At 39.7% G+C, this 14,866-nt stretch overlaps 1 protein-coding gene across 2 annotated transcripts in view; it reads left to right on the forward strand.

Moving 5' to 3' along the window:
• The window catches only part of RAD18 (RAD18, E3 ubiquitin protein ligase), a 149,037-nt gene that overhangs the window by 58,641 nt on the left and 75,530 nt on the right, over positions 1 to 14,866 (forward strand). Inside the window, exons 8-11 of one of the 2 annotated variants that reach the window (XM_019504687.1) lie at positions 3,840 to 3,916; positions 4,336 to 4,396; positions 12,814 to 12,948; positions 14,657 to 14,819. In XM_019504687.1, the coding sequence (XP_019360232.1) occupies positions 3,840 to 3,916; positions 4,336 to 4,396; positions 12,814 to 12,948; positions 14,657 to 14,819 (436 nt within the window). The remainder of the gene's footprint in view (positions 1 to 3,839; positions 3,917 to 4,335; positions 4,397 to 12,813; positions 12,949 to 14,656; positions 14,820 to 14,866) is intronic. The other variant, XM_019504688.1, reaches the window with a different exon arrangement.

Raw genomic sequence — 14,866 nt, forward strand, 5'->3', positions numbered from 1 at the left:
TTTCTGGCTCATCATTAGGAAATACTGAAGGTTTTTAAAAATGCCAGGTAATAGCATGAATAATTACTTGGACTGTATTTTTCAGCATTTTGGATATATTTTTGGATTTACTAGATTTATAAGCAAGAGATGAAATGTAGCATGTAAAATTAATGAATAAGAAAATGTACTGCTGCCTAGACTTTTTCCATCAATGTAGGTGTGTGGCAGTGCTTTACTATAATTAAACTATAGCTATAGATGCCTCTAAATACTTTTCTTTGCTTTGGAACTTGTTTTAACATCTAATATAATTATACTATACACTTCTTTAAACAACAAATTGCTGTTTGTGTGTGGGTTGCATTCTCTTTAGAAAATGCCATCCGTAGGACACGAAGAATGAAGGACAGCCAAATACTCATCTTGGCAAGGGCATGTTGACTCCAAGATTTCTGCTGGCTCTCTTTTTAAACAGTGGAGCCATTCTTTATTCCGACTAGCTCCTATGGGCAAGAAGCTACTCATATATTTTGAATAATAAGAAACAATTGGCACATTGATAAGGAAAGGATTTGATATCTTTCAAGTTCCAAAGATGGAAGTTGACTTAAATGTCATAGCTAATCTCTTTATATTGTGGTTTATAAGGCCTGAATTCTTATGCTTTTTTGCAAAGCCCATTCCTTGGTAGTCACTTTTAATCATAAAAATAAAATAATCCTCAATCAGATTTATTTTTATTATTTATTATTATAATTTATACAGTTGAATCTACTTAAGATGTTTGTTGGGCAATCTTCTGATTCTCACCAGATGACAGAACAAGGAGCTATGGTCTTAAGTTGCAGCAAGGAAGGCTTAACTTGGATATTAGGAAAAACTTTTTCCCTGGAGGAGTGGTGAAACACTGGAACAAATTAGCTAGAGAGGTGGTGGAAACTCCATCCTTGGAGGTTTTTAAGGCCTGTCTTAACAAAGCCCTGGCTGAATGATCCTGGTCCTGAGCAGTGGGTTGGACTAGATGACCTGAGGTCTCTTCCAGCCCTAATTTTCTATGATTCTGTGAGTTGCATAAACAGATTTTCGACAGGAAACTGTAATATTAAAAAACATTCTGACTTGTTGTGGTCTTTCTGAGGTGTTTGTAACAGAAGTAATGCTCTATTTTTTGTAATAAAAAAAAAAGTGAAACCCAAGACCTGGCATTTTTCAAAGGGTGCCTTGAGTCTATCAAAGTGTGCCCCAGGTCTAAGAAGGTTGAGGAATGCTGGTCTAAAATAAATAAAAAACAAAACTATTATGCCTGACTCAAGATTACAAGATTAAAGGATGTAACTTTTAAGTGTGCCAGAAGCCAATTAGGCTGTATTTCCTGAGAATAATGTTTTATCATATTTATAGGACATGGTAATTACATTACATGGCAATTTTCAGTTGATAGAACTTCATGTCAAGTCTAAAGTTAAAAGGCTGCCTGAGTCCAAGTAGCCATTGGAATAGCATTGCTAAGGTACACTGGTGGTTGTAGCCCACAGCAAGGGAGTATGATTTGTAGATCTGTGCAAAGCTTTGGTCGCTGATTTGATTTGGCAGAGATTTGGCCCAGTTTGGCAGCTGAATCTGAATCAAATCAGGAGCCCCTTTAATCTCTCTGAATCAAATTGGAGAGATTCAGAGTGATTTGATGATTTGGACATAGACATTGCTTTAAATGTGTTTTTATGTACCTCAAGGTACCAGGCGGCTCGTTAACACTCAGATGCTTGGGCAGATGGAGTGTCCCACAGGAGACCAGGTGGTCCCCTGTGTTCTTGGTGGCAGACCCAGAAGTGGACCAGAAGCACTTCTGGTCCACTTCCAGGTCTGCTGCGGAGCATGTGGGGGACCCTCCCTTGCCCCCTGGCTCGGCGACTGGTGCCTCCTGGGTCTGGAGGGGGCACCTAGGGTCCCCCTGTGGCTGATCGCTGAGATGGACAGGCATGTGGACCGGAAGTACTTCCAGTCCACTGCCAAGTGCGTGGGCCCCCCCTGCCCCTCCCCCATCCTGTGGGATGCTCCATCTGTCCCACCATTGCAGCATTCATGAGCTGTGCCTGGTACCTCAAGGTTTGTAGAAAAAGCATTTAAAGCTATGTCTCTGGCTGAATTGCTGATTGTCTGAATCAGCATCGAATCGTCAGATTTGGATTTGGTTGAATCGAATTGGGACGGTCATCAAAATCAACAAATTGAAGCACTGTCCCCGATTCAGGCGGAATCCAAATCGAATACAGCCCGTTTCGCACACCCGTAATGATTTGGTTCCAAATTAGCCAATCTTCAGAGAACAATTTTAAAGAAAATATTAAACAAAACCAATCTCTTTAGAAATTACAGGAAATGAATGTTTGTGGAGGAAGGATGAAACTGAGTGGTTACTGAAGGAAAAACAGTAACCGAGAAGTGAAGTAGTGGAAAAGGAGGCTTCATGAAACTGGGATTTCAAAACTGTGTATTAGATTATAGCAATGTTAACATAACAAAGCAGTTCTGATAAGGCTGCTGAATCATACTCCTCAATGACCCACTAGATCTAGGTGCTGTGCTACCTCTTTTTAGAGTCCCAGGCATTGCTCTGATCCTGGGGTGATGCTTCCCAAATGTTGTAATGAAGTACCATCAGGTCCCTGTCTGCATACTGCCCATAGTGGTGAAATGAATAATTTCACAGGGGTTTGAAGTACTGTGGCTAGCAGACCATAAACGTTGCATGCATTTACCACGTTTTGACTCAGTGTGCTGTTTTTAAGGCTAGATTATTGAAGTCCGAGATTTATAATGGAAACAGCAGTTGGTCTCAAATCTAGCAGTGGGGGCACTGTAAAATAAGGAGAGCTGAATTACTAAAAACACATGAGTGCCAAATTCCTGGATTTTGCTTAAACCCTGATACTTTACATGCTTTATTTCTTCATAATTTAAGAAGCTTTCTTTCTCTGGCCAGACGTGGAGTTCTTCAATGTCTCATGAAAGTGTTTGTTTTTATAAAGGTGCATAGTTATCTAGTGGTTCTGCAGAAGTGTTGAAGCATAGAAATGTGGAGTAATCTAGGCGGTGAACTACTCCATGCCAAATCTGGCGTAACTGTAGCTTTGTCTCAGAGTATTAATGAGCTCATTTGTGTCTAATTCCTAACTATCCAGATACATTTGACTTGTTTTTTTGGTAGTATGTACTTCTTTGGACCATGGCATCTGGACCACAGCATACAGATAATTCTGTTTTGCCTTGAGATGTAGCTCTTGGAGCTAAAAAAAGAATGTAAGCAAAATATTTAATTATTTAACCTCTGTCATTTAAATATGTACTACAAAATGGAAACTTGATAGAAAAACATCTGTCTACAAAACATAGGAAAACTGTAATCTGTTTTTACAACATTCAGCCAAAATCTGATTTGGGAAAAAAAAATATTTTCCGTGAGTTTCCTGCTTGGGGAATAAGATATTGGTAGCCTGGGACTGGCTGGGAGCCAGGTGTAGGAAGGCACTGTAGTACTTTCCCCATGCCACTTTTGTCAAGATCAGTGGCTTTGGACTTTGTGTCCTGTCTCTGTATCCTGTGCCCAGGCTGCAACACTTTAGTAATATCAGTATATATAGTGGGTGGTTTCACAGTGTTCAGATGTCTGCTGGGCACTGGGACAGGACCTTTCATTTTGTTTCCACTTGGGACTCACATCTGGATTTTAGTCTCACAAAGTCAATGCATTTGGTTTCATGTCATTTTGCTTCATGATAATTCCTTTCAATGCTGTTTTAGCCTTTATCCTAATTTATAAGTATATAATATTTCCAATGCTTGTGTATTTTTTACAGTGGCAGAAATAATTAAAGAACTTGAAAACAATGAGAAGATTCGGGCTCAACTTGAATTTAGTAAAACCAGTGAAAATGTAAGTTGGCCATCTTTGTTCCATAAGAATTACAGATCAGACACTAAGCCCTAGTGCATATAATTGCAAGAAAAATGTTCAGGGGATTTTATGAAGCAAGACAGAGAGATTGTCCTGACCTTGAACCTATCGTAAGACCAAAGCAAGGGCACATTGGGTAGAAGTTATTTGTTTTGCTTGTTCTCTCATTTTTCGTGTCAGAAGCACTTAACCAGCCCAGGTGCATTTAATGGTAACAGGTGGGATGATCTAAGCTGATGAGAAGATGAACAAATTATCTCCTCTGACATCATATTTTACAGAGTGGGCAGTAAATAAGAGTAATAGTTTCTCTTCTCTTATTAGCCCCTTGTCTTCAAGGAAAACAGCTTTATCTTCATTTTCCCATGGTAAATAAAACATTTGTATGATTTTTGTAGAGCATGACTTTTACAAAGGACCAGACAGAAAAGGAAATAGATGAGATTCACTCCTGTTATCGTAAGTAATATGATTTATTCGCTTTGCGTTTTTTTTTTTTTAATTCACCTCCTCTTTGCTCTAGGCATTCATACAAATAATAAAAAACAAACTAATGTTTAAAATTACAAGCCAGTCTTCTTCCGTTTGATGTGTGAGGTCACCAGAAACACCCATCCTTGGTCTAGCCTTCTCAGATCCAGTTTTCCTGAAGCACTGGGCATTCCTCAAACTCATTGCTTGGATAGGAAGGAGAAGGGTGCAGAATTCAGTTGGAAGATGTTGCCACCCACAGTCTTTCATTAAACTTCTTAAAGGCCCCAACAACCTGGTGCATGTGAAGGCTACTTGTCAGAATAGACTTCTGTAGCCCTCTGCATTGGAAAGGCCCTAGTACTAAGGCACCCCAGTACTGCTCTCTGCGGTGCCTTGGAAGAAAAGGAGAAGAGCTATTCCAACCTGATTCACAATGAAACTACTAATGTCCATGAGCAGTTTGACTGTATTAAAGTCAGTGGACTAGGCTGCTAGCCTTTGACTGGGAAAAACTCTCCCACAGGGTTTTCTGTGTGAACTCAGACAGATAGTCTTTCTGTTTCTTGCTTCCCATTCTGCCTTAAAACATGGAGGCAGTAATGTTTGCAGGGTGTATATGTGTATATGTGGTGATTAAATATTCAGAGGCACTTGGGATATTCTTGAGATGGAAGACAACCACCTTGGATGCTTGCTATTCTTCCCATATGACGGTTAGACCCCAACTCCACGTGGCGCCCAACGACTAGGGAGATGACAATCCAATTGCTCATGGGTCCTGGTACTCATTAGCCAGAGCAGACAGGGAGCAAACACTACTTGTACACATTACTCGCAACAGCTTTATTCAGCTTTGGGTGAGCTCCCTCACAGACACCCAGTCTATGAACAGGGGAGCAGTCACAAACATTAGTTTTCACATTTATACCCTTTAGATCTGGTTCATTAACATTCACTTCACCTTCGTCCCTCCTCCTGTTCTGCCCATTTCTCCTCCCATCTCAAGCTCCACCTGTTTACTGTTTGCTTCATTAGCATAGGATTGCCTGTGCATTTCCTTCATTTACTAAGAGCGCATGTGTAAGGCCATGAATCTGGCTACTCTCGGTCAACCACTGCTTCTTTGTAGTTTTCTGCTGACTTCAGCAGCCTCTCCAAGATCTGGCCTCTACCTTATCTCCTAACAATAGCTGTTGGTTCACATCCTGTTTCCTTTTGCCCAGTGATTTACTTTATATTGCATACTATTCCCGTTGTTAAAGAAACTACTTGCCTAAGCATCTGCAAGGTTATTTTAATGCACCATTTTGCCTTGTGGTCAGCAGCTTTTTGCTGAGACACAGATTAAAGCCTTGTTCCAGCTGCAGATCCAATGCAGATCCAAATTATTGTCACCCTAGCAATGACCACTAATTTTCTCTACCATACCAAGGCCTAAGCTTGCAGACTGAGGACTGCTGAAAGTTCCAGGTATGTGTTGCCTATGTGCCCAAAAAACCTTCAAAAAAGAAGATTGGAGGTGGAGTAGTTGGTCAAAGTAAATGGGTTATTTCCATTGACTGGACATGATTTCTCAAAACTCTTTTTAAAAAGCATGACAGAATGGGAAGTTTCATCTGATTTAGACAGAAGGAAGTTGGGAAGTGAAGTAGCTGAAAGCTTTATAACCTCACAAGTACGGGTTATTTCCTGTGCTGTATGTTGGTTATTTTGAATGCATTCTTCAATGCCACCTTTAGTAGTGTACATTTACAAAGGCTGGTTCCTTTTTCATTTCCTTTCTTGTCTAGCTTCGCATTGCAATGTTAACTGATAAGTAATCCCATCTGTTTCTAGTGCATATTTAAAAATAATTTGGACAAGATCTGGTGCATATGTTAGACTCCTCAGGTATGCAGTATTATACAACTACAACTGTCAAGGTGTTGCACAAAACAGCCTCTATTTTTGTTTTTAAAGATGTTGTGTAAGCTTATGCCAGGAATCCTTTTTTCCATTTTTACTTGCGTGCTATATTTTTCAAGTTCTTAACTAATTTCCAAGTTCTGTCCAGCTACTTCTCTCTCTGTCTGCCACCACAAACACGTCTGATCCTGATTATTCTTCTTTTGGTTTTAAGTGGGTTTTTTTTTTTTGTAGGAACCATATCTCTTGTTTTGATCTCTCCCATTCTGCTGAGAGGCTGCCAGTTTGAACTCTGTGATTATTTTCTCTATTAGGATGGACTTCTCATTAGGATCTGCATCATATTCTACATGTGTGTCTTACACTGGGCAGCTAACACCCATCAGAATTTTCATTTCTTTTTTCCAGCCCTTACTTGTAATCAAAATTAAAGTCAATACCTCCCATCCCCCACCAAATACGCTTCTGTTTGAAGCTTGCTTTTTAAGCCATTTTGGGAATAGGACAGACACCCTGCTTCCATTTCTTTGAAGAGCTTTTATAAATAACAGTGATATTTGATATTTGAAGTTACATTGCCAGATGAACTGTTCACATGTATGTATATAAAAAAGCATGTATACATATAAGGACATACATCTTTGTCCTTAGACCAACACAGCTACAACCTACACCCCTGTATACATATAACATAAACACACATGTATATTAGGGGTGTGTGAAGAAGGCTGTATTCGATTTGGATATGGCCCCATTCGGGGGACAGTGATTCGATTCGTTGGCTCAGATTACTGTCCCTATTCAATTCAGCCAAATCCGAATCTGAAGATTCGATGCTGATTCAGAGGATCAGTGATTTGGCCATAGACACGGCTTTAAATGTTTTTTCTACATGCCTTGAGGTACCAGGGGCAGCTTGTCAATGCTGAGATAGGGCAGGTGGAGCATCCCACAGGGGGGTGGGGGAGGTATCTAGAAGTACTTCTGGTCCACTTCTGGGTCTGCTGTCAAGCATGCAGGGGACTCCCCTGGCTCAGCGATTAGTTGTTGGGGGACCCTGGATGCCTGCCTCCCAAACCCAGGAGGCACCTGTTGCTGACCCAGGAGGCAGGGGGAGGGTCCCCTGCACACTCTGCAGCAGACTTGGGAGTGGACCGGAAGTGCTTCTGGTCCACTTCTGGGTCCACTGCTGAGCAAGCTGGGGACCTCCTGTGCTCCTGTGGGATGCTCCATCTGCCCCACCATCTCACCATTCACAAGCTGCCTGGTACCTTGAGGTACGTAAAAAAAACATCTAAAGCTCTGTCTGTGTCCAAATCATCGAATCTCTCCGAATTGATTTGGAGGGTTCCCATTAATTCAGAGAGATTAAAAGGTCTCTTGATTTGATTCGGATTCAGAGATTCGGCAGCTGAATCAGGTCGAATCTCTGCTGAATCCAATTAGTGACCGAAGCTTTGCACAGCCCTAATGTATATACATATTTGTATATTTATACACACCTATATATAAACTCTTTCTAAATAATAGAAGCTGTTTTTTTTCTTTCAGTGTATTATGTTGTCATAACAAACAAAAGAAAAACAAATAATTGTCCTGCCAGCTGCTTGTAAGAAATCCTGCTGTAGCAATGGATGCCCTAAAAGATAGTATGTTTAGAGGAACTAAAGGAAGGTGCTATAATTTAGCTCTGTTTTGGATGGAGAGCTGAGGTATTTGCTTTCTTATTATTTTTTTCTGAAGTTATTCTCCACTTCCTTTTTACCTTTTCTGCTCCATCTTGTGTTTATTCCCAAGAGTTCTTTTCTACCTCCATACACAGTCCTGTCAATCTAATCCTTTATTGCTGACTTGTCACTCTTGGGAGAATCTTTGCTTCCAGGCTGTTTCCAATAAAGTGCTGTAGGAATTGCTGACGAAAAGCTAACCTTTTTTACAGTTGATTTCTTTGTTCCTTCTTTGTGTATTTGGCCCATCATAAGTAGAGTAGCTTTTGAACTGTATTACTATTTTTCCTGGAATATTGGTAACTTTTCTCCCTTGCCCTGCCCACCCTCCCTCCTACCCCTAACATTTTGCTTTGCCTACAGTCTGCTTGGAAACTCAAGCAAGCTCCAGTAGTCAGTCACTTCCTACCAAAACAATTTCCAGTGATCATTCAAGTTTTAATATCTACACCTTTTTAAACATAGAAGAGAAAAATATTGAAAGTTAGGGATTCCAGTTGTAATCATTAACAGCGCCCTTGTAAACCTTGCTTTACTTGTAGCAAGTTCTTGGTGTTTTGGGGCATTTAAATGAAAAAAAAAAAAAAAAAAAAGTAGTAACCTGGCAAATAAACCACTACTCAGATGTAACAACACTGCTGTGCAGTCTGTGAAGTTATACCATCGTGTGGTTTTTTTTTTAAGACTGGTTGGTGCTGTTTCAATAATAAAAAATTCAAATGCAATTTTAAAAGTTAAAAAAAATATTAAATATTAAATGTCTGAATCAAAATAAGACCCAAAGGTTTATATAAAAAGTAAGATTAGAGCAGAATATTTATTTTTTTATACAAAAAAAATACAGGTTATTATGGAATTCATGGCAGAAGAAAGTCAAAAGAATGAGTAGGAATTCATCTATGAAATTCGAAGCTTTGGGAACAAATGTTCTCAATTAAAAGGATGGAAGAGTTCTAGGATGTATATTTGAAAAAGAAACTCTCCATACTATAGAAAAACACATCTAAAGGAAGTCTTTTTAATCCTGAAAGTTCTTTTAATTTTAATGTGCAGTACTTCTCATTGTGCTCATTAAATATTGCATTGTTCTAGAAGATCTAATTTGCAGATACCAAATCATCTCATATTGAACCAGTTGAGTTACTTATACTTTTTTCTATTAATCTTAAATTATTTCCTTTCCATTTTTTTGGGCCTGGGCTGGCCTCAGGGCAGGCACTGGCAGCAGTGCTGGGAGGGGTGGCTATGGGAGGCTACAGCCCCCCAAACCTCCCCCTAGTGCTGCCTCTGCTGCTGCTCACCCCACGCAGCTCAGCCTGCCCTGGTCCAGCCCCCACACCAGGAAGAGGCTGGCACAGTCACTGGTCCTGAGCCTGCAGCGGGCAGCCCATCCTCACTCCCCATGCTTCCCATTGGGGTGTGCGCAGCAGCGGGGAGCCGCCCACTGCTCTGTCTTGCTCTCAGCCCCAGGGTTGCATTCACTGCCCTGGCTGGGCAGCCCCCTCCCCCTACCCCACTGTCCCTCACTGTGGGGGCCTCTATTTGCCCCCCTCCTATGCCCCTTCTGCCCCACAGACTTACCGGCTGGATGCTGTTCTCCAAGCTGCATTCTTGGCTGCGTGCATGCTATGGCTGCACGCATTCGCATGGCACTTATCGGTGATGTTATTGTCTACACTCGCATGCTCCAATATCTTAGTAGGGTGAGGGGAGGAGGATGATTGCATTTTTTTCCATACAGTGTGCTATATAAATAGTAGGTGTTAGACACCTGTGTCTGAATTTCTAGGGCAGGGGTGGAAAATCAAGTCTTGGAACAGGGATTCTATATCTTTTGAGCCAAAAGTTCATTTTACAGTTGCAGGATTCACCAGACCTTGTCTGTTGTGCCAGAAATTTGTTTTTCTTAGTATTTGTGCTAGTGAACTGATTATGTAAGTGATGTATGAACATCTAGTCTAGTAACATAGTCTAGGCTGTGGGGATGAGTCCACGTTACTTTGCAATTCAGTACATTTTTCAGGGTAGATAGGTTCAGGGGTAAGTCATGTCACTGAGTTGATTGGCACCAGTGGAGGACCTGGCCCTTAGAAGAGGTTTGTTTGTGTGTTCTGCAGATTCGGATTAAATCTGCTTCCTCAGTCCTTTTCATCACACACGCAGCCAGAGCTGCATGTGAATAGATTTTGCAAAGGGGTGACATAAACACAGTTCTGTTCAACCGTTATATTTCTCTGGATATACAAAGAAAAATGTTTCCAGGCATCTTTTTTCAGTTGTAGTAGAATTCATTTATTGATATGCGGTACCAGTCAATATTACTATTTTGGGTTGTTGCTCTCTTATGAATTGTTTACCACTAGTACCAGGACTTCTCTGTTTCAAGAGGTAGTGACAGAAGGCAAAGCATTCTTTCATATTGTTTCTTAGAACCATGTTTGTCAAATGAAGCACTGGAAAATATTTCAGTTTCTTGGATTTGGGGTAGTGATCAAGTAATGTAATTCATACATCTGTTCGCATTCTATTTACCTTCTAAAATCTCTGAGGATGAGCTGTTTGGACTTATTCCTGCGGAGTACTTGAGAATGTAGAATGAGAGTTACTTATTTTTTCATGTCATTAAAAGCAGATCTTCCATCTTATGAAAATTTCAGAAATACACTGGGATCAAGGCTTACTTAATTTTTACCCAAGAAGAATACATCTGCTTTTCAACCCAGCCCCTCAAAGAAACTTTTTAGCTGAAAAAAATTGTAGCTTAAACCTGCCCTTAAATTCCAGTAGAGTCAACTCAATATTACCAAAGTGAACTGATCTTTCATAGCCTTGCTTGCATATATTACTTTAGTTACATATACAGAAAACTCTGCTAGGGTTAACTTTTTTAGGATAAACAATTGTTTTCTTTACTCCCAGAAGACAGTATGCAATCTACAGATTTTTTTGATAATTAAAGTCTGAAAGCAATGAAAACTATGCGAAGTGTGAACTGCACTTACCAAATCTTTCCATTTTCAGGGAACATAGAAACTAAAATGAGAAACCGTTTCCAAAAATAGCTTCTATATACATGTACTACTATGTTTATTTAGGCCAATTTTGGGGGTGGGAGGGCAAAAAGGTTGAGAACATCCAACCTAGACCAGAATTTCCATGTGTATGACATGAAAGCCAGGTTTTCAGTCTGGCTTTGATACTATTTTAGTGTATTGAAATGGTTACTTGTATTTTCAGAGGCACACGCCTGGGCCCATGTACTGTACAGCAACCCAGTTTTGCACAAGCTGATTGAGTTATTTAATTACAAGTTACGTGGAAGTGAAAAATTTGGTATTCCATTTCATAGTTGATCATCTTTACGCTTGCTTTGATATGATGTCTGTCTGATGAATGAGCAGTATCTTAGAAAATCCTAGGTGAAAAAAATCCTCAACAGTATTATCTAATATTATGGCAATGATAACTATTAGCATGATAAATTATTTAGCAGATTTATGAAAAATTGGCCGATATAGAGATATTGGGGCAGGAAACAAATGTTCTTTAATTCTAGTGCACTTGCACAGTTGACCTCACTTCTGAATTCACAGCTGGTTTTGTTCCATGGCACATTTTTCTTCTAAAAAAGGTGGGGGGGAGGAGGAGGGAGCTAGAGGAGGAAATTTTAGCAAAGGAAAATGCCACTGATATGTTTTTTCTTTTAAATGTTCTTTTACTACTTTCCTACAGGATGTACCATGTTGTGTGTAATGTTTCTTCTAAGAATAAAGAAAAAACACTATCTTAAAAAGCCTGAGCCTGCCTTTTTAAGATTTTTTTTTTCTTCTTTCTTTTTTTTCTATAAAAAAATATTCTGTAATCACCTCTATGTCACTTGTCCAGATGGCAAATAGGTAAAACTACTACCTCTGGCCTATTCAGAGATCTATGCTGAAGGTGCTGAAGATTTTAGTCCTTTTCACTGTGAAAAATGCATCTAAATACCAAAATCATTGCTATAAATAGCACTAATAAGCAAATAAAAAAGAATGGAGATCAGATGGCCACTTTTACTTCTTTTAAGTGGTCTCCATTCACTTCCGGGAACCAAAGTGGAACAACATATAAGAACAGCTTTTGCTGCTGTTATTTTATCCTGCTGTGTTTTCAGTGCAGAATACACTGATTTTTACACCATTCAAACTTAACAGATGGTGTCAAGTAATCGGCCAACTCTCAGTAAACCAGCAGTGTTCCACGCAACGCAATTTAGAGCTAGTTGCTGAAGTTGAAGTAGCTACTTAAAGTAATAAGACTAAAGGGTGGGTCTTATTTTGAATACAGTAAGATATGATTCCTGAAGAGCATATCAACCTAATCCAAAGAATACATTATTTAGAGGTGTACTGAAATTCTGAGCTTACTGTAATTGAATGCAAAATGCCAATTGATTTCAGTGAGTTCAGGATTCCACCCAGAGAATGCATTGTGTGCATATTTGAAAAGATGCATATATGACATGGCACAAAGGATAAAGTCTCTAATATTTGAATGACATGTGCCATCAACACTTCTGTGTCTCAGTAAGGGTTGAGCATACTGCCTATTGGAAACGGGCCTTTAAACAGAATGCTGAACATTAGGGTAGTGCATCACAAGTGATTTTTCTATCCGGCATATTTTATTTGTTCTACTCAAGGGGCCCTCACTCTTCTCTTTCCTTTTCATGGTGATGATGCTTTTGTGAGCAATTTCTTTTTCCTGAAAGAGCTTAATATTGTGTTTTAGGAAACAAACACAAAAATGAATTTCAGCTTTTAGTGGATCAAGTCAGTAACCGATGGAAGAAAGCTTGTAAAAGGGAAATAGAGACCACACAGGATACAGAGAACATAACTGCTGATGAAGAGCCAGCAGGTACAGGTGAGCAATATTATTTAATATAAATGAAAATAAAAATTTCATTTATATTAAATCTATTAGGTCATCTCTCTAAGTGACCAAAATGTATAAATGGGGTTAACTGCCCAGTGTTCATGTAGGCCATGACTTAAGTCTACAAACACATACTTAACATGAAGCATAAGACTCCAAGGACTGTCCTGAGTCTAGGTGTTCATTTAGACCAATGTGGTTAAGGTACGCCAGCTTCTGTAGCCAGTGATTCCTCAGCTTGAAAGATGTGGTACACATGCACCTCTGGGTCTACTGGGGAGGGCCTTTGCCACAAGTCTGGAGTGTGGCTTGAAGTCTCATCTCTTGATTCATAAGAAGTACCATATGACTGGCTGGGCAGGGGATGGAGTTGTTTCCATGTGCTCTGTGCCCAGAAGGGAATCCAGCCTGAGCTGAGCTGTGCCTTACAGTAAGGGGGGGAAGGGGACAGAGTGGAAGGTCTTTTGAAATCATTGACAGTTTGTCATAGTCTATACCTTATTAAAATATGCCAATGATTGCTGATATACCTGATGTTCCTGGCTTGCATATATTTTGAATTTGACAGGTGGATGGTGACCAGGAATTAGATATTTGTATTAATTGGGAGGTGAGCAGTATAGAATCAAGGAGTAAATGTTGCTGCTTCTGATGCAACTTTTTCTACAGTGTGTGGCCATGCTATATTCTGCCCTTTGGATTAATTTCTTTTTGTGTTTTGTTTTCTCCATAAAAAGAGGAGAAAATACCACGACTGCAGTTTATAACTTGTTCAGCAAGCATGTTTTATGAAGTAGCAACAACATCCAGTGCATGGATGTTGTCTGTACTATCCATAAAAACGGAGAAATGCCCATGGGTGCTGTTAGCTGTCTCACAGTTGGTTTGTTCAGTTTTACTTGTTTTGTTGCTGCTTGCTATGCAGTGTATGCATATCTTCTGACTTGTGTGGGGGGTGTGATATATGAGAGCGCTTCCTAGCACCTGACAGCTCACCTCTGAATTGAAGTGGGTCATTCCAGCCCACCTTTGGAAAAGGTTGCCTACCCATTTTCTAGGGTAAGAGTTCATCAGCAGGCAAAATATTGATCAAACATAATTTGATTTGGGTTTTTGACACACACATTCTCTAGATACGTTGTACCTTTCTTTAAAAAAAGAAAAGCAATCCCTTGGTAGACTGACATTTTTATCTTTTCAGCAGCATTAGCAAATAAACCATCACATTTGTTTTACTGAAAACCATGCTATTGCTTGAGCTGTAAAGCTTCCAAGCGGTAAAATTGTCATGTATTTTGATTATAAGGTGAATTTGTATCAGGAACTATGGAGCAGAGCTGCCACATTTTGCCTATTCACTATTTAAAAAAAAAAATTATATAGATTTTTTATGAACGGAGGCTAGCACACATTTAGTCTCATTACATTTTCTCCAGCACTCTGTTTAAGACAGATAATAGAGGCAGTTTTTTCTTTGTGGTTTCTGGTTCATGGTGGTCCCATCGTGAGAAAAGAAATTGGGCCATTTGTTGCACTAGTGGTAGAGGTCTTGGCACAGGCAGGTAAAGACAGGAAATTGGTATTTGAAACATGATTTTAAAAAAAATGTGCTGGCTGCAAGTTACTGAAACAGAAAAACCGTAAAAAGTTAAATTTAACTCTCTATTAAGTGTTTATCTTGTAATATTTCTGCCAGGGGAAGAAAATTTTAAAAAAGAATGTACAGCTTTGATTTGTGCAGTGGACCAGCTACCCAAAACAGAAACTTCTCATTGTGAGAGAATCGAGTTTCATAATTTGGCTGAAGACCAGCGATCCCTTTCTCCTGCCTTCTCACAATCATCAGGATCAACAAGCAGGTTAGTGACTAACAATTTATGAATCCCTCTTCCTTTCCCTCCCCCCC

The sequence above is a fragment of the Gavialis gangeticus genome, unplaced genomic scaffold, assembly GCF_001723915.1.
Source record: "Gavialis gangeticus isolate Ggan-Ray unplaced genomic scaffold, GavGan_comp1, whole genome shotgun sequence".
Lineage (NCBI taxonomy): Eukaryota > Metazoa > Chordata > Crocodylia > Gavialidae > Gavialis > Gavialis gangeticus.